Source organism: Acomys minous (assembly GCF_964271855.1).
Source record: "Acomys minous genome assembly, chromosome: 16".
NCBI lineage: Eukaryota > Metazoa > Chordata > Mammalia > Rodentia > Muridae > Acomys > Acomys minous.
Window position 1 is genome coordinate 75,258,554 of NC_140498.1, and position 24,864 is coordinate 75,283,417.

Sequence of the window (24,864 nt, forward strand, 5' to 3'; positions counted from 1 at the left end):
ACTTTTTTACATTTATTATTGTGTGTATGCATGCTGTGCACATCTGCATGTACGTGTGGAAGTCAGAGAGTGTTAGGAATCTGTTCTTTCCACTAGGTGCATTCTGTGGGTCAAACTCAGGCTGTCATGCTTGGCAGTATGTGCTTTAGCCATCTTGGTGACCCAACCTCCCTATTGTTTGAGCAAGATTACAGCATAAAGCTTAAAGATGTAGGAGGGCGTTTGTGAAGTGATCATGGCAAATGAAGACAGAGCAAACCTCTTAGATCTGTGAAGGCCTAGGTGGAAGATAATCTGTAAAATAAAGTGGCAAACATGCATCTAAACTGAGAGGGCCAGGGGCTGGAGAGAGGACTCAGCAGTTTAGAAGCACTGCTCTTCCAGAGGTCCTGGGTTCAATTCCCAGCACCCACATGGCAGATCACTGTTATTTGTAATCCAGTTCTAGGAGATCCGACACCCTCACACAGACGTGCAGGCGAATAAACATAAGTAAAAATTTAAAAAACAATGAGGTAAAATAAAATGAAAGGGCCAGAAGACTGTCAGTCTAGTAAATAGGTCGGAATACGTGTGCCAGGACATGGAAAGGAATGTCATGTTGTTGTAGCATGGCCTTTACTCTCACCACTCAGGAGGCAGAGGCAGGAGGATCTTTATAGTTTGAGGCCATCCTGGTCTACATAGTGAGTTCCAGGTCAGCCACGGCTACATAGGGAGACCCTGTCTCAAAAGAGCATGAAGTAAATGTAATACTTAAAGTTTGTAATAATTGTTACAAGATTGAAAAAAGAAATGGAGTCTTTGCTTTCAAACATCCTAGGCTGTGTGAATGACAGGGTCACAGTTCACAGGGTGTAGCTGTCCTAAGTGTCCATGAAAACCTTAACTGCTCTACCTGTCCAAACGTGGCCTTAGAGACCTTAGCAAGCGCTTTACACCACAGCCCACATGTTGAGAGTTGTGTCCACCGTCCTAGCCTCCCTCACCTCCTGATGTGTCAAGAGTGTTGGAATAGTCCTCCGCCCTCCACTCCAGCAGAGAGGTCCACAGGGTGTGTGATTTAGGGTTTATGTGTTCTATGGGTTATCTGATTATTGAGAAAAATAAGACCCTCCCTCTTGTCCTGCACATACAAATGCTGTTATGTAGAGACCTTTAAAAACAAAGAACAACAAAAACAAGTTCATATGGACCTTTGAGAAACCTCTGTGTGTGTGTGTGTGTGTGTGTGCGCGCGCGTTGGTTTTTCAAGACAGGGTTTCTCTGTGTAGCCCTGGGTGTCCTAGAATTGATTTTGTAGACCTGGCTGGCTTTCGAACTCACAGTGATCCCCCTGCCTCTGCCTCTCTGATTGCTGGGATTAAATGCATGCACTACCAATGCCCAGCTAGAAACATGTAGTTTTGAATACAATATAAAGTTAAAGGATTAAATTACCATAACATTAAAAAATATATATCTGTAGCAGAGATGTCTTTTCACCAAGGGGACCTGTTCCATGAAGCGTCTTCTAAGACAGCTAAGGTGCTGTCACTTGGTGTAGGTGTGCAGGCATGCCGTCAGCCTTGGCGGGTGGGTACTGCATGTGTGCTGTGTTTGCCTTCTTGCTAGCTGCCGCCTGGCAAGTACTCACCATTCAGTTCTCTCCCTTTAGGCACGAGCTTCTGAACTCAACACGGGAAGATTTGCAGCTTGATAAGCCAGCATCAGGAGGTGGGTCTCCAGGCTCCAGGTGTACACTGCCCTGACTGCGGAGTTGTGACCACTCAGGGCAGCGCAGCCTCCTCTTCAGGCTGCTGTCCTCATAAAGAAAGAGGCCTTTGACCAGCAAGTGGGAGTCGTTACAGAGCATGCGCTCCAGAGTTCTAGTGCTCCGGAGAGCAGCGACAGACAGGTGTTCCGCAGTAACCACAGATAGATGGGTGCATCGTGCTCCAAAGCCAGAGCTCCAAAGCATCTCTGCTGCTGTGAAAAACACTGACAGAACCAGTTTGAGGAAGAGAGCTTATCTGACTTGTGGGCTGTCGTCCAGCACAAGGGACGCCCAGGCAGGAGCTGGAGGCCGACACTGAAGCAAAGGCTGTGAAGGGATGCTGCCCTCTGGCTTCTCTTGCCGTGCTCAGCTACCCTTTAAAACTTTTCCGGGGATGGCACCACCCACAGTGGGCTGGGCCTTCCCACATCAGTCAGTAGGCAAGAAAATGCCCCACAAGCCCCACAGGCCAGTGTGATGGAAACGTTCCTCATCCTGGGCCGGAGAGATGGCTCAGTGGTTAAGAGCACTAGTTGCTCTTCCAGAGGTCCTGAGTTCAATTCCCAGCAACCACATGCTGGCTCACAACCATCTGTAATATGATCTGATGCCCTCTTCTGGCCTGCAGGTGTACATGCAGGCAGGGCACTGTATACATGATAATAAATAAATAAATCTTAAAAACAAAACAAAACAAAGATCAAGATTCCCTCTTCCTGGGTATGCCTGGCTTTGTGTCAGGTCAACAGAAGCTGTGACACATAGTTGGCCAAATAGGTCCTGCATTTTTGGGAAGATCTGCCAGTTGTACTCTAGCTGGCCGGGGTGGGTATGGGGCTGGCTCTTGCTTTTAATCCCAGTGCATGGGAGGTATCAGGCTGATGGTCCAGCCAGGGCTAATGAGATACTGTTATAGAAATAAATGAACTAACAAGCGTATTGTAAAGCCTGCATTTGTCAGTTGGCTGATTTCTCATTAGTTCTATCTAATTCAGGATGTAGAAAGAGATCATAGTTTGTTTTGTATTCCTCTGGGTAGAGCAGAAGTTGCCTCATATAGAATAATAAGTTTTTCCTGAACCTTTAGAGAAAACTTCTGTCAAACGAAGGGGGGATAATTAACAATGTATTCTCATAACATTTAACAACCTAAGTAAGTAAAATCTGCTAAGCGGTAACACTCGTGCTTGTTCCCTCACAGTAAAGGAAGAGTGGTATGCTCGGATCACCAAATTGAGGAAGATGGTTGACCAGCTTTTCTGCAAGAAATTTGGTAAGTATGTTTTTCCCCTGTTGTTCAGTGTCTGGTGGGTGGCCTGCTTCCCACATCTGGAGGACTGGTCCAGGCGCTGATTGCATCTGGAAAACAGCAGATGGACCTCAAGAACCAAGGTCCCATTTCCTTGGGAACAACTAGAGTGCTTTAGGGCAAGGCCTGTGCATTAGGCCAGGGCACCCGGTCTCACGGGGTTGAGGGAAATGAGTTCCACTGGGTGTTACAGCTTAGCTCTTTTAAAATGAAATGGCGGTATCAGGTGACAGTGGAAACTCGGGTCTTCCAAAGGCCTGTGACTAAACCACGGTGTTACAGGTCGTTAGTTAAGCTGCTGTGCTAAGCATGGCAGAGGATGCAGGAGAATGCACCGGAAGGCAGGTGCCGTGAGACATAGGCCAGGCGGGGCCTTCACCAGCGGTCAGCACCCATCTTGCTGCAATGGAGCAGGCTTCAGTGGCTGCCAAGGCTGCTCCACCATCGCTGCCTTGACTGCTTTGGCTGGCAGTCAAGCCCCAGGCGTCCAGCGGCAATTCTTCCCCAGAATAAACAGAGTCTCTGACTGTCATGGTGGATTGGAGGAATTGCGAGAGCAGGCCAGCCAACCTTTATTTTCATGAATGAGGGATTTATAAACCTTGGCAGTGGGGAGGGGTTTGAAGGTGAATGTGTCTGATGCCCTGGGGCTCGGGGTGCCAGGACACTTGATTTACCTGCAGTGGTGCAGTAGCATGGGGTCCCATCACAAGAAGGAAAACACAGTACTTAATTATCCTATGGGTGGGGGAAGAACTTCCAGATGTGATTAAAGAGTATTTCCAGGAATCCCCAGGTGCTTGCTGAACAGGTTCTATCAGGAAAGGGCCAGGCCTATGATCTTCCCTGAGGCCTATGTGATGCTCCTTAGGGGATCTAGGGTTCCCCAGATCAGGGGAAGAGAGAACCTTGCTGAGAAAGGGAGTCCACCATTATAGACCGAGCTCTGGCTGTTTGGAAACATCAGACTGAGACATTAACCACCGAGTCCCACATTCTTCTAAACTAAACATCACAAGCAAGTTTTTTAAAAATTACATATATGAGTTTGTGTATATGTGTGGGTGGGTTCCACATGTGTGCTGGTGCCCACAGAAGCCAGAGCAGGGTGTTAGGTCTCCTAGGACTGGTGTTATAGGCAGTCATAGCCACCTATTCTGAACCCAGGTTCCCTGGAAGAGCAGCAAGCTCTCACTGAACTGCTGACCCATCTTTCCAGCCCCGGATGGATTTTTTTGTTTTTTGTTTTGTTTTGTTTTGTTTTAGGAATGAGATGATATGATTTGGCTTAACCTAATGTATTTCCTGTTGCTTTTAAAATTAATTATAAGAAGTGTTTTGTTATTGTTTTGGTTTTTCGAGACGGAGTTTCACTGTGTGGCCTTGGTTGTCCTGGACTCGCTTTGTAGACCAGGCTGGCCTCGAACTCACAGAGATAGATCCTCCTGCCTCTGCCTGCTGAGTGCTGGGATTACAGGCGTGCACCACTGTACCCTGATATAAGAAGCTGTAAAACCATACAGAAGACAATAGATTAAACCCTCGTGGCTTTGTTTTGTGTTGGAGTGGAGTGGGCCTTGCACACCCTAGGCAAATGCTCTACCTTGTCCTGGCAGATGTTGGGCAGGTCCTCCTCTGTGAGCCACACCCAGCCCTAAATAATTGCTTCATGAAGTTCATTTACGCAGTGTAGGCCTTTGACCATTTGGGTTGAGTTTTCTTTTGGGTCCAAGGTCATTTGTTGCTGTGACATAAGACGCACATTAGGGCCAGGACACGCATCTGTCCACTGGCCTCCTAGGGCCACCATGAGCCTGTTTTGGGTTTCTTGGGGTTTGCTATGTATTTATTACTGGCTTTGTTGTTGACCAAGTCTTACTATGCAGATGGTATGTAGCCCAGGCTGGCCACAGACTCACAGTGATTCTCCCTGCCTCTGAGTGCTGAGATTAGAGACGCAATTGGCAATGCTGGGTTTGGGTGACGCTGAGAGAGTAGACTCCAGAGCTTTGCACACACTAGGCCAGCACCTCCCACATCATCAGATTCCCTGTTTCAGGTGGTTATTTTGGTTTTTTTGTTTTTATTGGTTTAGGACGGTATGTAGTCTTTGCCAGCCTGGAATTTACTATGTAACCTAGGCCGGCCTTAAACTAAAAGCTTAAAGCAAAGCCGCCATGTTTTGCTTTGAATCTTAGACGTTTGGACACTTAATGTTTTTGGTTTCTTAACATTATAGTGCCTTTTTAAAAAAGTTCTTTGTAAAGGTGTCCGGTCTGTACATGTTTCTGTCCATTTCTGTTCCCCACTGGAGTGTCTGGTGTCCACGGAGGTCAGAAGAGGCTTTTGGATCTCCTGGAAACCGGAGCACAAGTGGTTGTTAGCAGCCGTATGGGCACTGGGAGCCTAACCAGGTCCTCTGCAAAGGCAGCCAGTGCTCTCACCTGCTGAGCCAGCTCTCTAGCCCCAAGTACTTTTTGTTCCTCACTCTTCCCTGTGTCAGGAACAAATCAACTTTTCCTTCCTTCCTTCCTTCCTTCCTTCCTTCCTTCTTTCCTTCCTTCTTTTTCTCTTTCTTTCTTTCTCTCTCTTTCTTTCTTTCTCTCTCTCTTTCTTTCTTTCTCTCTCTCTTTCTTTCTTTCTCTCTCTTTCTTTCTTTCTCTCTCTTTCTTTTCTTTCTCTCTCTCTTTCTCTCTCTCTTTCTTTCTCTCTTTCTCTCTCTTTCTCTCTTTCTTTCTCTTTCTTTCTTTCTCTCTCTCTTTCTCTTTCTCTCTTTCTGTCTTTCTTTCTTTCTTTCTTTCTTTCTTTCTTTCTTTCTTTCTTTCTTTCTTTCCTACACTGGGATAGTGGCAAAGTGGGAAGTAACTATCTCCCCGGACATGTCAGGGTTTGAGCCTTCCTGTCCTCCTGGTATGTAAATCAGTGCGGGGGCAGGAAAGAACCCAGCCAGTACTTCCCTAACTGAGCAACCTCAATCAGGTGATGGCCGTTGTTTATTGTTGGGGATGTCACTGTTGTGTCATCCTGTTGGTGTGTAGGAATGACATGTGCTTCTGAGTGTCTTGCGCTCCTAGAGTATCACTGTTGGCTGTTATTGTCACCCAAGAAGAAGTGGCAGAGGCAGGAAGCGGGAGGAAAGCAGAAGCAGCCTGTCGAAGATAGGCCGCTCTTTCAAGTGTAGCTGAGGAAAGGCTGGGGCCCAGGATCTGCCTCTTTGTAAGGTGCTTGCTTGGCATGCCTGAAGGCCCTAGGTTTGGTCCCCAATACTACAAAATAATTTTAGACAACATTTGTTTTGTTTTTTGAGACAGGGTTTCTGTGTAGCCCTGGCTGTCCTGGAACTCTTTCTGTAGACCAGGCTGGCCTCGATCTGCCTGCCTCTGCCTCCTAAGTGCTGGCATTAAAGCTGTACACCCTCATCACCACCACTGCCAAGAAGAGAGAAAATAGATTAAGAGGTTTGAGAATGTGGTAGACTGCTTGCTTTTTATACATAAAACCCAGAATTTTATTCCCAGTGACCATCATCCTAAAAAAGAAATTTACTGGGTTAGCATTTTGGTGGATCTAAAAGTGTGGCTGTTTGAGAGCTGGTGAGAAGTCAGCAGCTATTGGCGGTCTTTGTAAGGTTTCTGAGGTGATCTCGCCAAAATCACCCAGGCGTTTGCTCTACTTTCACTAGAATCTACTGCCCGTAACTGGCACCTGTGCCCTCCTTCCTACAGTGCAGACAGCTCAGGCGGGGAGGCCCGGCCCTGGCCCATCTTGGGAGCACTTGTTATGGGCAGGACTTGCTGATCGTGGCTTGGAGAAGGCTGCAGACTAGGCAGGTGGGGACTGGAGGGACACACAGGATCACTGGAGCCCTAGTTGACCAGTAGGCAGTGTCTTTGCCCTTTGCTCCTTTTTCCCCTTCTTGAGACAGGTCTCACTGTGTAGCCCAGGCTGGCCCCCGACTTGCAGCAGTCTCCCTGCCTCTGCTTCTGCCTTCTTAGTGCTGGGATTAAGGCCTTTGCCACTGTACCCAGCCTTCACCTTTTTTCTCAACTATTGTCAATTCAAACATTATTCTATTTCCTAGAAGGCATGTTAAAATTAGGTCTAGTCTGTCTTATTTAACAGGTAAAACAGGTTTGGACCTGAGCCGTGTGGCCATTTTCTGTTCCTCTTGGTACATTCTTTATATTGCTGTGATGGTGATGCACTTGTGTGTGGCTTCTCAGACACATTGGAGCCCTTCAGTTGTTGCTAATAGGAGGGACGACCATGTGGGTTGGGGAGCTGGCTCACTGTTAGAGCCTGAGGCCCTGCGGTTGTTCTCCGGAACCTTACGCATGGTGCTGCCCTTGTAGTCTCAGCAGCGGGATCCCTGGAGCTTGCAGAATATGCAGAGGTCACCTACAGGGGCCATCTGTCTGCTGGCTTGGTGCCAGTCATTGGACTCTTTTTCTTTCTTTCTTTCTTTCTTTCTTTCTTTCTTTCTTTTTCAAGGCAGGGTTTCTCTGTGTAGCCCTAGATGTCCTGGACTCTCTCCATAGACCAGGCTGGCCTCGAACTCACAGCGATCCACCTGCCTCTGCTTCCCAAGTGCTGGGATTAAAGGCATGTGCCACCACACTGGCTGGAATATTTCTTTTTAAAGCTGTTTGGATGTAGTTTCAGACTAGAGATTAGTAAATGCATTTATACCCCCCTACCCCACCCACCCCACACTCTGCCCAGGCTAGCTGGGACCTCCACATCCCCTGCCTTAGCTTCCTGAGTGCTGGGATTGTAGGCTCCTCCCCATGGCTGGCTCTTGTGTTTGAAGCTTTGCTTTTGGGGGTGTTCCTAATGTATCACTACAACGAGTCTCCTGACTTGCTTTCATTTTCTCCAGCTGAGGCGTTGGGGAGCACTGAAGCCAAGGCTGTACCATACCAAAAATTTGAGGCCCATCCCAACGACCTCTACGTGGAAGGACTTCCGGAGAACATTCCTTTCCGCAGCCCCTCATGGTATGGCATCCCACGGCTGGAAAAAATCATCCAAGTGGGCAACCGGATTAAGTTTGTTATCAAACGGTAAGGTCACTATCTGTGAAACAGTCTTCAGAGGGTCTTTTCCTGACCTGTTTGATAAGGATGGGTTTTTTCCCTGAGTGGCCCCTTCTCTGTACACGGTAAATGCAGCGTTCTGTTACACGAACTTATTGAGCAAGGGTTTTTCTGGGATAGTACTGACGTGTACAGCGTGGTACCCGAGCATGGCTCTGACATGTGAGCCTAGCGCTAGCGCCAGGGCAGTGAAGTGAGAGTATTTACTACAGGGAGGTGGGTGTGGCCTGGAGAAGGGTATTCCATAGCGGGGGGAAGCGGTGATGTGTGCCTGCGCTCTCACAGTGTGAGGAATGGGGTGCCCCACAGGCGGCACCCAACAGTGTGTGTTTAAAGGGCCCTGAAGTGCAGTCGCCTGTGCTCTGTGCTGCATGGTTGTGTGCACGTGTGGTCCGTGGCTGCAGTGGCTGCATTCAGAAGGATGTGCTGTGGGTGGCGTGTGTAGGGAGCGGACTCAGAAAGCTGGCTTCCCTCTGCCTTGTGACTTGGGTGTCTGTCAGGATAGAGAGCTACTTGCCAGAGGCGGTTCAGGTATCCAGCCGTTGTAGGACACGAGGTGGCAGGTGGAGTAGGTTTGGAAGAGAAAGTGGCTGGCACAGTTATTTGTGCAGCGACGCAACAATCCACCAAATCTGCTGTTCTCAGAACCACCACCAAAATGGTTTGTTTCCCTGTACAAGAAGGGAGTGGGGCACACTAGCAAGTGATTGACAGGCCCAGCTCTGTGGGCGGCCTTGACACTGCTCCTAACTGCTCTGACCACTAATGTCAACAATACTTTCACAGACCCGAACTTCTGACTCACAGTGCGACTGAAGTGACTCAGCCACGGACGAATACTCCAGGTATGGTCACCCAGAAGCCCTCCCGCCCGTCCTCTTAACTTTTATTTAAATAATGAACTATCTTTGAAAATCTTTTTTCCCATATTAGTGGGAACTGAGCCCCGTGCCTCATGTTGGCAAGAGCTCGGCCACTGAGTGATGTCCCTAGCACTTCTTCCTTGTCATTTTGAGGTAGACCGCCCCTAAGTTGCTCAGAGGAGCCTAGAACATACTTTGTAGCAGAGGCTAGCCGTGGGCCCGGGACCCATTGCCTCAGCTTCTGCAATAGCTGAAGGGAAAGACCTGTGTCACTGGCTCAGCGGAAGTTAACATTTTTTTCTGTAGCGCTCCTCCATGGGGGAATTCTGTTCCCAAATAGTCTTTTCTTGTTTGTTTTGGTTTTAAATTTTCGAGACAGGGTTTCTCAGTGTAGCCACGGCTGTCCTGGAACTGGCTCTGTAGAGCAGGCTGGCCTCGAACTCAGCGATCTGCTTGCCTCTGCCTGGGTGCTGGGATGAAAGGCGTGCACCACCAAGAGAGCTTTGATTCTAGTAGTTACATCTCACCTGCCCAGGTGCCTTGTCTGGCCAGTTCGTTCTCTGTGAGTCCGCTCACTCAGACTTTAGGCTTTGTTCCTGTAGCCCTCGTTAACTCTAAGCTCGCACACTGGTAAGAGAGCCCAATAAGCCGCAGAGGGAGGCGTGGCGCAGTGCTTCAGGCCATGTGCGGCTCTTCCACAAGACTTTAGAGTTTGGTTCACAGCACCCATGTCAGTCAGCTCACAACTGTCTATAACTCTAGCTCCAGGGGGTCTAACGCCCTCTTCTGACCTCTGGATTTCTGCACTCGTGTGTGTGTGTGTGTGTGTGTGTTATAAAACACAGGTTTGTTGGGTTACTTATGGGATCATGGGTGAGGGGTACAGGTGATTCGGGCAGCTGCATCATCCAGGTCCCCTCTGCAGCCATCTTCAACATCTGTGCACTTGCTGGGCTGTCTGCAGGTGGGGTGCCAGGAATCGCAGGGAAGGCCCCTCCCTCTCTCCCTTCTGGGAGTTCCTAGCCTGATCTTGTTAGAGACCCACATAGTGATCACAGCTGCTCTGACTGAAATGGCAAAAGCCGTACCGTGCTGCAGAGCCGTGCTGCAGAGCCAGCCTCGGCAACAGTTCGTCCCTCCCTCCAGCTCTTACATTTTTGCACCTCACTTCTCTGACAGCCCCTGGGCCTTGTGGAGGGATGCAGGTACCTGCATATCCTCTGAGCATGAGGCTGTTATATCACAGCAGCACATCCTTCTGGCAGTGTGAGCGCTTACCAGTTCCACTTCGTGAGAAAGTTGTCTCATGCCAGACTTGGTGGGGCATCACCTTTAATTGCAGCACTTGGGAGGTAGAGGCAGCTGGATCTCTACATAAATGAGTCCAGGACATTCATTCAGGGCTACACAGAAACCCTGTCTCAAAAAAAAACCCAAAAATTCCTTATCTGGTGTTTTTATGTTTTTGTAGGCTAACATAGGGCTTTCTCACTCAACCATAAAACTCGCAGGAATTTCATACCTGTGCCTGTCCCCTGCACCCTGCAGGACAGACTACCCTGTTAGGTGTGTTTCAGATACTTTACTTTTTGTTTGAGACAGGGACTCTATGTATTCTATGCTGGCTGCAGACTTCTGGTAATCCTCAGACATTAGACTTATGTAATGGAGGCTCTCCCTTAGCCCACCTAGCTGTTAGCCACAGTTCAGTGTGGAACCTCCTGGCACGCTCTGTGGTCCTCGCTTGCAGGTGCCTGTGGCCGACCCAGTAGAGAAGTGACTGGAGCAGCCATGACAGCTGCCCTGGCTTCAGGGTAGCAGCAGGCATGTCCCACCTGGAGGAAGAGTCCACAGCGTCAGTCACTGGCAGGCAGGCGTCTCTCCTGGACAGAACATTGTTAATTACATTCGACTTTGCTTCTTTCCAGTCAAAGAAGATTGGAATGTCCGGATCACCAAGCTCCGCAAGCAAGTGGAAGAGATCTTTAATCTGAAGTTCGGTGAGTGGGACGGAGTGGCTATGCTTTAGTGTGTCACAGTGGGGGTGAGAGGGAGGAGTTGGGGAGCTCCTTAGAGTCACTGTGCACTTTTAAAGTACTGTTTGTAGTTTCTGTGTTTGGTGCCTCATGCCTGTAATCCTAGCTCTTGAGGGGCTGAGGCAGGAGGATTAATATCACTTTGATAAGTTTGAGGCCAGCCTGGGCTATATACACCAAGAGCCTGCCCTAAAAAACAAATCAGAGCCGGGCGTGGTGGTGCACACCTTTAATCCCAGCGCTTGGGAGGCAGAGGCAGGTGGATCACTGTGAGTTGGAAGCCAGCCTGGTCAACAAATTGAGTCCAGCACAGCCAAGGCTACAGAGAGACCCTGTCTCGAAAAACCAAACCAAACCAAACAGAATCACTGATTTCTAAAAGTATAATGGTATAGTTTGTTTCACTCTTGAAAAAGATTCTAGAGTTTTTAAACTTTTTATTTTATGTGTTTCATGTACATGTATGCATGTGCAGCACATGTGTGCCTTATGCCTGTGGCGGTCAGAAGAGGGTGTCAGGTGCCTGGAACTGGGGTCATGGGTGGGTGTGAGCCACCATGTGGGTGCTGAGAACTGAATCCCAGGCATTCTACAAGAGCAGCCAGTGCTCTTAATTTCTTAGCTATCTCTCCAGTGCTGGCAGCATTATTATTATTATTATTATTATTATTATTATTATTATTATTATTATTATTATTATTATTATATCATCATCATCATCTTCCACATTCATTGTACTAAGTTAATCTTAATAGTGAGTGGCTGTGTAGTTTGATTGTAAGGAAGCAGATTCAAACCAAGAGCGCCTGTGTGAAGGTCTGCGCCCACGAGCTAGCTTCTCTTTGCCTTTCAGCTCAAGCTCTCGGCCTCACAGAGGCAGTGAAGGTGCCGTACCCCGTGTTCGAGTCGAATCCGGAGTTTCTGTATGTGGAAGGGCTCCCTGAAGGGATCCCCTTCCGAAGCCCCACCTGGTTTGGCATTCCCCGCCTTGAGAGGATTGTCCGAGGGAGCAATAAGATCAAGTTTGTTGTTAAAAAGTAAGTTGTCTTTGCCCCCACAGCCCTTTGCCATGGTCCTAGCCGGGCTGGCGCCCTGCGAGTCTTTTGTTCTCAGCTAGACTTCTATGTCATCCCTGCCAGCTCCTGGCATGGTGCAGGTTCCGGACACTGAGCTTTGTCGGGCTGGGGATTCTAGGCCAGGGTTCTCTTACTGAGCCATGTCCTACCTCCTCACTGGTAGATTCTTATTCTTAGGCAGTCACTGTACCACTGAGCACGTGCTCCAGCTAACGCCCAAGCTGTCTACTGTCTTCCCAGTTACTTACTATTCAGTGCTTGGAGGGATTGACCTAGGAGTTAGGGGAGCTGGAGAGATGGCTGTCTCAGTCACTAGTTTATTGTTGTGAAGAGACACCATGACCACGGCAACTCTAACTGGGGCTGGCTTACAGTTTCAGAAGTTTATCCATTGTCGTCATGGTGGGGAGCGTGCTGGAGGTGTAGCTGAGCTCTGCGTCCTGATGCACAAGCACTGGGCCTAGTGTGAACTTTTGAAACCTCAGCAACCACACCCCTACCCCCATCCCCCACTCACTCCCCCTGGTAACACCCTCTACCAACAGGGTCACCCTTGGTGACTAATTCACTCGTGGCGAGCGTTTATAATAATATATGATGAGCTCATTGTTTAAAGCCCGCATCCCAGGCTCTCATCCCCATAGGCCTACAGCTGTATCATAATGCAATAAGCAACTAGTCCAGCTTCTCACGTCCCCATAGCCTCTCACAGACCCAACACTATTTCAAACTCCAAAGTTCAAAGCTTCTTCTGAGACCTCTGTAAAATAAAAAAACATCACTCACTTCCTACATACAGTGGCACAGGCTAGACATTACCGTTCCAAAAGGGAGGAAGGCAGCACAGAGAGGAACTACTGGAGCAAAGTAGTACCGAGGCCGAGCTGGGCAACCTCCAAGCACTGCATCTCCATGTCTGAGGCCAGAGCTCTCTGCAGCTCCTTCCTGCCTTGCGGGCGGCAGCCTGCTTCTCTCCCGGGCTAGTGGGCAGGTCCCACAGCTCTGGCATCTCCACCCTTGGGGTCTGTCTCTAGGGCAATCCTCCCTGGGCCTCCCTGCAGGGATTTCCCTAGTCATGGAGGGAGATTCCTGATGTGTCGTCCCTGCCCGCGGGGCAAATCGAATCAGGGTTCACCTGAAAGAGGGAGTGGGGATTGAAAGTAGGGCACAGAGATGCAAGAAAGAACGAGTCAAGCCTAGAAATTTCTGATCAAGACTCTCCTTTAATGCAGACTAGTAAGAACATAGAGAGAGAGCAAGGACCTATGTCAATAGGATCTATTCTAATCCCACTCTCCCTAGCCCCCAGGCAAGAATACAGTAGCCTGAATCGCTCCCTGCAAGAACTTCCTATTTCTCTGAGTAGTTCCCTGTAAGAACTTCCTTGCCGGGCGTGGTAGCGCACGCCTTTAATCCCAGCACTTGGGAGGCAGAGGCTGGTGGATCGATGTGAGTTCGAGGCCAGCCTGGTCTACAAAGTGAGTCCAGGACAGCCAAGGCAACACAGAGAGACCCTGCCTTGAAAAACCAAAAAAAAAAAAAGAAAGGACTGTTGGGCTGGGGTTGTAGCTCATGAGGCTGTGGGTTCAATGCCCAGCATCACAAGGAAAGAAAAAAAGAAAAAAGAAAGAAGCATTTTAGCCAGGTGTGGTGGCGCATGCCTTTAATCCCAGCACTTGGGAGGCAGAGGCAGGCGGATCGCTGTGAGTTCGAGGCCAGCCTGGTCTACAAAGTGAGTCCAGGACAGCCTAGGATACATAGAGAAACCCTGTCTCGAAAAACCAAAAAAAAAAAAAAAAAAAAAAAAAAAAAAAAAAAGAACTTCCTTGATCCTCTGGGTGGTTCCAAGTTGGGACTTCCCTACTTCTTTCAAAGGTAACTAGTCCAAGGATAGCCTGGAACACAAGCCCTCCTGCGGTGAAGGTTAGCACCTCAAAGGTCACAGCATACAGCCTAAGCACCAGATTTCTACACAACAGATTCCCAAACTCCTTTCTTATATCCTTGACTTTATGCCAGAACTGTGTGACTAAAGCTGCCAGATTCTGCTTGCCGGGGCTGGAACTGGGATTAAAGGCGTGCGCCACCACGCCCGGCCTTCGATTACATTTTCACCATCTCTTGAGGATTTTCTTCACTGCTTGCTTAAGTTTTTCTTTAGTTCCGTCTCACAAGTTGGACGCTTAGCTGGGTGGGGTCTTGCCCTGGGTCACCACTCCCTTTATTCCATTTAGCACCCGGATTTTCTTGAAGCTTTTTAGCTCCTCAGGACAGGGCTTAGTCCCCTTACACTTGTGCCCTTTTCTCTTCAAACTGTGCATTTTGTATTTATTTGTCCAGCTTGCTCCTTTTCATCATGAGCAGCCTAAGAGTGATTTCTAATGACCACATGACTCAGCCAAGACTAGGGTGTCTGGAAATCACCTCTGCTAATGCCATTCGTCCAAAGCTCTTCAATTTAAGTTCAGGCAGGCTCTTAGGACAAGGGCAAAAAGCAGCCACGTTCTTTGCCAAGATAGCCCAAGAATAACGTGTAGGCAACTTACTGATAGTCTTTCCCTCTGAAAGCTCTTGAGCTGCGCCCCCACGGTTCCACTCGCCCTCAGTGCGCTCTCTCATCCCCCCACTAACCCCACTTAACGCAGCCAACCTCTTTTCCATTCCGAAGTTTACATTCCACCTCTACCAGCAAGCTGTGTGGTCAGGCCTGTTGCATCAGTACCCCACTTCCTGCTACCAACGTCTGTCTTAGTTACTGTTCTTTTGCTGTGAAGAGACACGCGGTCAAGGCAGTCATTATAGTAGAAAGCATTTAATTGGGGGCTTGCTTGCTTAGTCCACTATCGACCTTAGTGAGGGGAGCATGGCAGCAGGCATGCAGCTGGAGGAGCTGAGAGCTAGAGACCGGGCCTGGTGTGGCCATTTGCAACCTCAGCTCCCATCCCCCAGTGACACAGTTCTGTCAGCAAGGCCACTCCCTGGTGTTCAAATACATGATGGAGGTCATTCTTATTCAAATCACTACAGATGGCTCACTCTAACAGCACTGGCTGCTCTTGCAGAGGACCCAGGTTCAACTCTCAGTAGCCACATTGCAGTTCACAAGCATCTGGCTTCGTTCCTGGGGTCCTTACACCTCTTCTGACCTCCGTGAACACCAGGCGTGCAGGTGGTGCCCACATAGACAGACAGACATGCAGGGAAAACACCAGTACACATGGTTTTATTTTTTAGAGAGAGTTCTGGCTGTTTGTGCTGTGTGTAGACTGACGCACTGTGTGTTCTCTCTAGGCCCGAGTTAGTTGTGTCTTACTTGCCTCCTGGGATGGCTAGCAAAGTCAACACTAAAGGTAAGTCCTTGTCACTGTCCGACTGTCACCATGGGCCTTGGGTTCCTTTCTTTGCTTTTAAGCTGTCTCGCTCAGTGGGTCTCTTCTTCTGTCCCCTGGCCATGTCATTGGAAGTTGATGTTTGCATCCTCTTCCGTTCATGTCTCCAGCTTTGCTGGCACTCATGTGGAGGATTACACTACCCGTTCTATGCTTCAGGTTTCTTTGAAAAAGAGTCAAGCTGTATGACCTTTAATCCCCGGCTTTTGTAATGCACCCCTCTATAGTTTTCAGTGCAGCTTGCAGAAGTAATATTGCACTTTACCTTACAGCACTGCAGTCCCCAAAACGACCACGAAGCCCTGGGAGCAACTCCAAGGTTCCTGAGATCGAAGTCACTGTGGAGGGTGAGCTGTCTGGCTTTCTCTTTACTCCTTCCTTCCCTCACACCTGTGTGTCCATGTCTGAAAAGCACCAGTGGTAATGCAAAATTTACAGCTACTTTGTTTTTTGATGACTGGATATATGTGTGTGTGTTCCTGTCTCTAGGGCTCTGAGACAGGCCCTGCAGAATGCCCAGGCTCTGTTTTCTGGTATATGCTAAAACTAACAATGAGTGCACAGTGACTGTAGTTTTCCTTTGAATTTTCTCTAGGCCCCAACAACAACAGCCCTCAGACCTCCACGGTTCGGACTCCTACCCAGACCAACGGTTCAAATGTTCCCTTCAAGCCTCGAGGGAGAGAGTTTTCCTTTGGTAAATACATCTTTTATTTTTCTTGGTTTCAGCTCTTCAAATAAAAGGAATTAATGTGCTGAGTCAACAGGACAGTGTTTTTTTTCTTGGGTAAGCCAGTGTGGGTCAGAGATTAACCATTCAGTAAGAACCAGGCTGTTAACCCTGAGTATCACTCTGATACCCTGTGCTGTGGGGGGAGTCTCTGTGCAGACATGAGTGAAGGAGAGTGCAAATGTGCAAACTGTGCACCTCAGGGGTGCCCAAGAATTGTGGCATGAGTGACCTACATGTACCTAGAGCCAGACACTGCAGCCAGGCCAGGAGAGGCCCTTTGTTCTTTATTGCCAGTGTGTGGATGATAATCCAATATAACGGTTTAGTTTAATTATACAAATATTAGAGGGATGTGCAAGACAGCCATTGGGCCTGGAGACATGGCTTAGTGGTTAAGAGCACTGACTGCTCTTCTAGAGGACCCGGGTTCAATTCCCAGCAACTACATGGTAGCTCATAACTGTTCGTAGTTCCACACAGACAGGCATGTAGGCAAAACACCAATGCACATTAAAAAAAATAATATGTAATTTTTTTTTTTTGAGACAGGGCTTCTCTGTGTAGCCTTGGATGCCCTAGACTCACTTTAGTAGACCAGGTTGGTCTCAGACTCACAGCAAACCACCTGCCTCCGCCTCCCAAGTGCTGGGATTAAAGGTGTGCGCTACCACGCCGGTGTAAATTATTTTTTTTAAGGCTTGTGTGTTTATTAACAAAACTGTCTATGGGACACAAGCTTAATGGACAAGGGAGAGAGAAAAGGAGGAGGGCACGCCACTTGCAGAATGTGTGCGTACAGAAACAGCCTCTGCCCCACTGTGCCAGACTGTGAAAGTGTGAGGAAGCAAGCTGCTTGCTCAGTCTGTGCTTTGTAAAGCTGTGAAATAAGGAGAGAGGATGTAAGCAGGGATGTTGGCACTCAGGAGGCAGCTCCAGAGGGAAAAGAAACCCTGCCTCAAAAGGGAAAGAAGGAAGGAAGGAAGCCGGGCATGGTGGCGCACACCGCCAGTCCCAGCACTCAGGCGGCAGAGGCAGGTGGATCTGCTGGGGGATCTCTGTAGCCAGCCTGGTCTACAGAGCGGATTCCAAGACAGCCAGGGCTGCCAGAGAAACCCTGTCTCAAACACCCCGCCCCCAAAAAATAGTTGAATGAACAAATTAAACTAAATCAATGATGAGGTGAAAAAAAAATCTCTGTCTGCCATCTGGGAAACCCTTGCTGACTGGTGGCTGCTGTTCTCCACACACAGAGGCCTGGAACGCTAAGATCACAGACCTGAAGCAGAAAGTGGAAAACCTTTTCAATGAGAAATGCGGTAGGTTTGTTTTGAAACATTAAATATGAATGGTGTGAATTTGATGTTTAAATGTCTTTGGCATTGTGCGTGTTTTGCTTTTCCATTTCTAATGCATTTTGCTGAGTATCAAGAATTCCAAGAACGGGGGCTGGAGAGGTGGCTCAGAGGTTAAGAGCACTGGCTGTTCTTCCAAAGGTCCTGAGTTCAATTCCCAGCAACCACATGGTGGCTCATAACCACCTATAATGAGATCTGGTGCCCTCTTCTGGTGTACAGGCATACATGCAAGCAAAACACTATATACTTAATAAATAAATCTTAAAAAAAAATTCCAAGAACATTTTCCAAAATTAAAGTGAATATGGTTTTTGAAGTAAGTGTGGTCTTGTAGCTGCTGCAGAATGTTGCAAATGCCTTTTCTGAGTCGTGCCACGGAACAAGGGTTGCCGTGTGTTACAGGCGAAGCTCTCGGCCTTAAACAGGCTGTGAAAGTGCCGTTTGCGTTATTCGAGTCCTTCCCGGAAGACTTCTATGTAGAAGGCTTACCCGAGGGGGTGCCCTTCCGAAGACCGTCCACATTTGGCATTCCACGGCTGGAGAAGATTCTCCGGAACAAGGCCAAGATCAAGTTCATCATTAAGAAGTGAGGACCTTAGCTGGAGAGGACGTCCGTGGGCTGGGTTCACGTGTGGTGGCCTGAATTGAAATAGCTGTTTCAGAGGTTCTGTATTTCAGGCATGGAGAGACAGCCCAGGGGTGAAGGGTACTTGATGCACAGCTTTGAGGACCTGAGGTCAGATGCCAGCTCCCACATAACACGCTGGGAGTAGGCTTGATCCTATAAACCTTAGTGCTAGGGGTTGGGCAAAGATGGGAGGACTCGGGGGGCGGGGGGGGGGGGGCAGGGCACCTGCTGCCCAGGGCTGGGAATGTGTGTGAAGGATCTCAGAGAAAATAGGAGAGTAACAGAGGACACTGGCAGCCTCCTTTGGCCTCTGCACACACAGGCTTGTGCACCAGCACATATGTGTACATGCACCACAGGCCCATTTGTTTATTATTTTGTGGCAATGTGTTGCTTGCACACATGCTCTTTGTGCATGTACCCAGGCTGCAGGCATGGGTGTTTCCTGTTTTGCCCCTGGGTCTCCTACTGATACTCAGGGCATGCTGTCTCTCGCCTTGGCAAGATGGTGACAAGGGATGCGATATGGCCAGAGAGGGTCCAACAGCAGTGGAGATGGTATAATTGGTCCTCCTGGACGTGCTCCTTGTGGACCCAGGTTGCTTCGAGTGCTGCACGCTGTTTGCAGAGCTGCAGGCTCCACCAGACTGCATCTTCCCTGGGTACCTTGCTCTGGGTTAACCAACCTTTTTCCTCTTGCTTGTAGACCTGAGATGTTCGAGACGGCCATCAAAGAGAGCACCTCTTCCAAAAGCCCTCCCAGTGAGTGTCTCTGAAAGCAGTGCCCACGATGGCTTGGCTCTTGGGCAGTCATTAGTGCTAGATGGCCAGTGCTGTGCAGTGTCCTGTCCCATGTCGTGTACCACCCCCCCACCCCCCACCCCCACCCCCACCCCCCACCCCCCGACACAGACACCGAGGCCCTTCAGAAAGTCGGCCATCTTTAGTGGCTCACTGGAATAGAAGCACGTGCCAGGGCCAGCCCTACTGGGCCAGGCTGCAGTCAGCTCGTGGCACACCAGCAGCTTTGGGCTACTCTGCATGCTTTGTCTAAACTCTAATGTTCAGCTTTTTCTTCCAGGGAAGATAAACTCATCGCCCAACGTCAATACTACTGCATCAGGTGTGGAAGACCTCAACATCATCCAGGTGACAATTCCAGGTATGACTTCTGCCTGCGCTGGGGAGCCTCTCACGCTTTCAGACCTGTTTGGGGACTGGTTCAATGCTTCAGGGACAGCTCCTGTTGTGCCGTGTGTTGCGTGCGTCAGCTGAGCCGTCCCTCCATCAGCCTGGCGGCACAGCTCCTCACCTAGTTAGCCCTGCTCACTACTCTCTGCCCTTTAGAGCCTGTATGGAGGGGCTGGAGAGACGGCTCAGTGGTTCCCAGCACCCCCACGATGGCTCCCCACCATTTCCAACTGTGCTCCCAAGGAACCTGACATACCCTACTGGCTGCATTGGGCACTGGGCACATACATGGTGCACAGACATATACAAGCAAAGCACCCATACACATAAAGAAATCTTTAAAAAAAAAAACTAAGGTCTTTTTCATCTGGCCAGTAGTGGTCACACCATTAATCTCAGCACTTGGGGTGCAGAGGTTGGGGGATCTCTGAGTTCCAGAACAGCCAGAGCTACATAAAAACCTGTCTGGAAAAAACAGAAACACCCCAAAGATAAATAAAATCTTTTTAAAAAACAATCGAAAGCCGGGCATGGTGGTGCACGCCTTTAATCCCAGCGCTGGGGAGGCAGAGGCAGGCGGATCGCTGTGAGTTCGAGGCCAGCCTGGTCTACAAAGCGAGTCCAGGACAGCCAAGGCTACACAGAGAAACCCTGTCTCCTAAAAAAAAAAAACAAAAAACAAACAAAAAAAACCCATATGAAACAGTGAGGTAAGTTTGCTCAAGACGAATGGGTTGTGCCCTCTTGAGGTGGTGTTAGGACTTTTTTTTTTTTGTCTTGATGGAGTCATGTGAAACCTCCTGTCTTTAGATGATGATAATGAACGCCTGTCCAAAGTTGAGAAGGCCAGGCAGCTGCGCGAGCAAGTCAACGACCTCTTCAGCCGTAAGTTTGGTAAGTTGATAGTAATTAAGAAAACTTGGTTTCTGTAAGACCCTGTGGGTAGAGGCCCAGGGAGCTGTGAGAGCTAAGTGCTCTGTTTGGGAGTTCTGTGCTAAGAAAACATTAGATGTCCCGTGTTGCTCTTGATGACCAGTGTCTCATCAACACGGTTGCTGCTTGGCTCTGTGCATCTGGTTTTGAAGATGAGGGTCACCTGACCCTGTGCTATTTGTCCCGCTGCAGGTGAAGCTATTGGCATGGGCTTCCCCGTGAAGGTTCCCTACAGGAAAATCACCATCAACCCTGGCTGTGTGGTGGTTGACGGCATGCCCCCCGGCGTGTCCTTCAAAGCCCCCAGTTACCTGGAGATCAGCTCCATGAGGAGGATCTTAGATTCTGCAGAGTTTATCAAGTTCACTGTCATTAGGTGAGGACTTCCTGCATGGTCATCTCCCAGAGTGCTGTTGGGGGAAACCTGAAACGGAGCATGTGGGTGACGAGCGACAGGCAAAGGTTTCTCTGCCTGCGTTCCTTACCCTGTTACCGTTCAGTCAGTGCTGACTCGCCAGGTCTTGTACCCACCAGGCCGGGCTTCTTCCGTCCAATGCCTAAACTGACTCCTGGTGTTTTGGGCAGTGTTTCGCTGGATCCCTGAGTGGTGGTCTGTAACTCAGGCTGGCCCTACGCCCTCGGGCCCTCTCTGCCTCCCAAGTGCTGGGATTACAGGAGTGTGCCAGCCTCTTGAGGTACAGGACCTTGCAATGCAGCCTATACAGACTCTGACCTCTGTCTTCTTGCTGGGATTACAGATGCTCAGCACTGAAACTAGCTCAATCCTCCTGTGGTTTGTTTTTGTTGTTGTTGGTTTTTGTTCTTTTTGAGACAGAGTCTCAGTGTGTATCCCTAGCTTGGAACTTGTGTGGACTAGGCTGGCCTCAGACTCAGAGGTCTGCCTGCCTCTGCCATCTTGTCCAGCCATTCCCTTTTTGTTTTGCTGAGACAGGGTTTTTCTATGTAGCCCTGGCTATCCTAGACTGGCTTTGTAGACCAGGCTGGCCTTGAACTAACAGCGATCCACCTGCCTCTGCCTCCTGCGTGCTGGGGTTATAAGCATGCGCCACCACGCCTGGCCAGTTTTCCATTCATCTCTGAGGTGAGAAGCTGGCAGTCATGTCCTATTTGTCTTTTAAAATGTGGTTACATCCAACTGTTGACAGTTCCTGGCTGCTCTGTTATTATGCTTAATGATCAGAGTAATGTAGCCTTCAAAACCTAAAATATGGAGCCAGGCATGGTGGCACACGCCATTAATCCCAGCGCTCGGGAGGCAGAGGCAGGCAGATCACTGTGAGTTCGAGGCCAACTTGGTCTATAAAGAAAGTCCAGGACAGCCAAGGCTCCACAGAAAAACCCTATCTTGAAAAACTAGAAACAAAACACCCTGAAATATGTATCAACCATTACGGAAGGGTGTGGCGAGATGGAGCATGTGGCCATGGACTTCCTGGCAGACGAGCTCCGTCCTCCGTTGTTTTCTTGTCAAGAGTCACTGCTCCTTTGACTCTCCCAGTTACACAACCATCGCCACCCCAAAAAAAAGCCTTGTTTTCTTTCTACTTTAATGGAACCTTTTTTGGGGGGTGGTAGGCAGTGGGACAGGGGCTCACTGTGTAACTGAGTGGCTTAGAACCCACTGTGGAAGCCAGGATGGCCTTCAACACTCAGAGATCTGCTTGCCTCTGCCTCCTGTGGCCTGGGATGCAAGGCGCGTGCCGTCACACCTGACCTCGTGTGACACTTAATAACAGTGACCTGCATGGGCTGTCGATCGAGTTACAGATCACATGAAACACAGGTAACATCGACATGTGCTCTGTACATGCTGTGTGTGACGAGTTATGAATAACTGATATGTACACTCTGGTACACATTGATAACAGAGTCAGTGTTACAAGGTGTTCCTCTTGCTTCATACGCATCCCACATGTCTCTTCTACAGGGTTATAAAATAGTACATAAGTGCCATGAATTAACAAAATAAGTAAATGTCCTTATAAAGTAAAAACATTTCATTATGCAAATTTGTTTTTCTCTTTAGACCATTTCCAGGGCTTGTGATTAATAACCGTGAGTATTTCATGAAGCTTTGTTTTGTTTTTGTTCCTCTGAGAGTGCATGTGGGCGTGTCTGGGTGTGGGTGCAGTGCAACCTGCAGAATGACACAGTATGTCATCCACTCTTCAGTCCCGTCCCCCCACCTCCTCGTGAAGTTGGCCCTGTTGCTTGACTCTTCCCTCACCCTCACTTAGTCAGAAAATGGCACCTGTGGGTGGGGTGAGACCACTTTAAAGGGCTTCGACTGCTCCTGCCAGGCTTACTAAAGCATCACACATTCCCAGCACTGGAGTTCTGGAGGAAGCCTGCTGTTCCAGTGCTCGGGAGGCGGAGGCAGGAGGATCAGGCTGGAGTTCAGCACTGTCCGCCTGTGTAGTGAGTGTGAGGCCAGCCCGGGCCACACGAGACCCTCTTTCTAAAAAGAAAGGAAGGGCGGGCTGCTGATGGCTTGGCTGGCGAAGCTCGCTGCACAAGCCTGATGACCTGACTTCATCCCCTGGACCCAGATAAAGATGGAGAGAACCCACTCCACAGAGCTGTCCTCTGGCCAGGCAGGTGCACATACGGCATATGTACTCACACAAACTTCATAGACAACAAAAGCCCAGGGTACTTTTTCTGTCGAATTTTCTTTGCAAATTTCAGTTCATGCTCAAAGAAGATCCCCCTGCCTCTGCTTCCTGAGCCCCACATTAAAGGTGTGTGCCACCATGACCAACTCTCCTGTTCTCTGTATGGTGTTAATTTCCAGAGAATATTATGGTCTAAACCTGCTGGTTGTGGCTCTTGTGTATGACCTTCAGCTTTATTCTCGTCTTTGCACAAGACTCTGGTTCCAGTGTGTGGTGCTTACTGTGAAATTCCGGATTCTGGTGGCCTCTACCAGGGCCCTAGTCTTCCTTCCTTCCTCTCCCTGCCCCTCCCCCCTTTCTCATTTACATGTTTGTACATGGGGTCCTGGGGTACTCAGATCTTGCCGTTTCGCATGCAGTGGTCAGAAGACAACTTGTGGTCAGTTCTCTCCCTCCGGCTTATGGGGCCCAGTAACTGAACTCAGGCTGTCAGGTTTGCAGGCACCTTACTTGCTAAGCCATCCTGTAGCCAGCTGTCTTCCATTCTTGAGCTAGACGTGCAGAGTTGAAACATCAGGGCCAGAGAGCTGGCTCGGCTGTTAAGAGCACTGCCTGCTCTTCCAAAGGTCCTGAGTTCAAGTCCTAGCAACCACATGGTGGCTCACAACCATCTATAATGTGATCTGGTGCCCTCTGCTGGCCTGCAGGTGTACATGCAGGCAAAATACTGTGTACTCGATAAATAATCTTTAAAAAAAAAAAAAAAGAACATCAGCATGGACATGGTCAGATGTCACGTGTCAGGAAGTCCTCTAAGCTGTCCCCTGTCGTTGCAGAGCTGGTTGATCAGAATGAGTCGGAAGGTCCTGTGATCCAAGGTAAGAGAGCACACACTATTTACACGGTTGCACCATGCCCTGGGGCTCAGGCTGTACCTGCTGCAGTCACAGTTCATGCCTGCACACACTCACTACTCACCCGAGTTCTCCCTCTCCTACCGTGACTGACAGTCAATAAACTTAGAGAGCCTTGAGCTGTGGGTCCTGCGTGGTAACCGTGGGCCTCAGCCCACGTAAGACCATGATCCCAGGTTAGTCATCACGTCACGATTCCTGAGACCAGTGGCCTAAAATAAAGCATCAGAATGAGAAAGCTGCCGCCTGTATAAGTGTGTTTATGCAAGTGTGGTACACACGTATGTGGAGGCCAGAAATTGACAGGCTTGGCCTGGAGAGATGGCTCAGAGGTTAAGAACACTGCTGCTCTCCCAGAGGTCCTGAGTTCAGTTCCCAGCAACCACATGGTGTCTCACAATGAGATCTAATGCTCTCTTCTGGCCTGCAGGTGTGCATGGAGGCAGAACACTGCATACATAATAAATAAATCTTTAAAAAAAACCACTGGCTGCTCTTCCAGAGAACCCTGGTTCAGTTCCCAGCAACTCACATAGCAGCTTAACGACTGTTTTCAGTCCAGCTCCAGGGCTTCCGAAGGCACCAGACAACACATGCAAACAAAATAACCACATAATTACAATGAAAAGAAAGTTAGCAGGTTGTTTCTGTCCCTGGGGCTTTTTCTCCTCCTCTCTTTCTGGGGTCTATAAAGAGCAACCTTTGAACTTAGGAAGCAGAGGCAGGGGATCTCTGTGAGTTTGAGGCCAGCCCAGTCTACAAAGTGAGTCCAGGACAGCCAAGGCTACACAGAGAAACCTTGTCTTGAGGAGGGGGGAAAGAGCAACCTTTGAACACTGTTTAAATGAGACTTGATGTGTTTCTCTTTAGAATCAGCTGAGACAAGCCAGTTGGAGGTCCCAGCAACGGAAGGTAAGGGTGGTGATGCTCCCAGGATAGACGTCTGGAG

At 49.1% G+C, this 24,864-nt stretch overlaps 1 protein-coding gene across 13 annotated transcripts in view; it reads left to right on the forward strand.

The window, feature by feature from the left end:
• The window catches only part of GTF2I (general transcription factor IIi), a gene marked incomplete at its 3' end in the record, with an annotated part of 85,252 nt that overhangs the window by 57,995 nt on the left and 2,393 nt on the right, over positions 1-24,864 (forward strand). For all 13 annotated transcript variants that reach the window (XM_084764586.1, XM_084764590.1, XM_084764588.1 and 10 more), the window contains 18 exons: positions 1,658-1,716; positions 2,958-3,029; positions 7,945-8,128; positions 8,948-9,006; positions 10,953-11,024; positions 11,914-12,097; positions 15,428-15,486; positions 15,798-15,872; positions 16,121-16,222; positions 17,509-17,574; positions 18,016-18,199; positions 18,948-19,003; positions 19,323-19,403; positions 20,243-20,326; positions 20,558-20,741; positions 22,413-22,441; positions 23,838-23,879; positions 24,786-24,827. In XM_084764586.1, the coding sequence (XP_084620712.1) occupies positions 1,658-1,716; positions 2,958-3,029; positions 7,945-8,128; positions 8,948-9,006; positions 10,953-11,024; positions 11,914-12,097; positions 15,428-15,486; positions 15,798-15,872; positions 16,121-16,222; positions 17,509-17,574; positions 18,016-18,199; positions 18,948-19,003; positions 19,323-19,403; positions 20,243-20,326; positions 20,558-20,741; positions 22,413-22,441; positions 23,838-23,879; positions 24,786-24,827 (1,634 nt within the window). The remainder of the gene's footprint in view (positions 1-1,657; positions 1,717-2,957; positions 3,030-7,944; positions 8,129-8,947; positions 9,007-10,952; positions 11,025-11,913; positions 12,098-15,427; positions 15,487-15,797; positions 15,873-16,120; positions 16,223-17,508; positions 17,575-18,015; positions 18,200-18,947; positions 19,004-19,322; positions 19,404-20,242; positions 20,327-20,557; positions 20,742-22,412; positions 22,442-23,837; positions 23,880-24,785; positions 24,828-24,864) is intronic.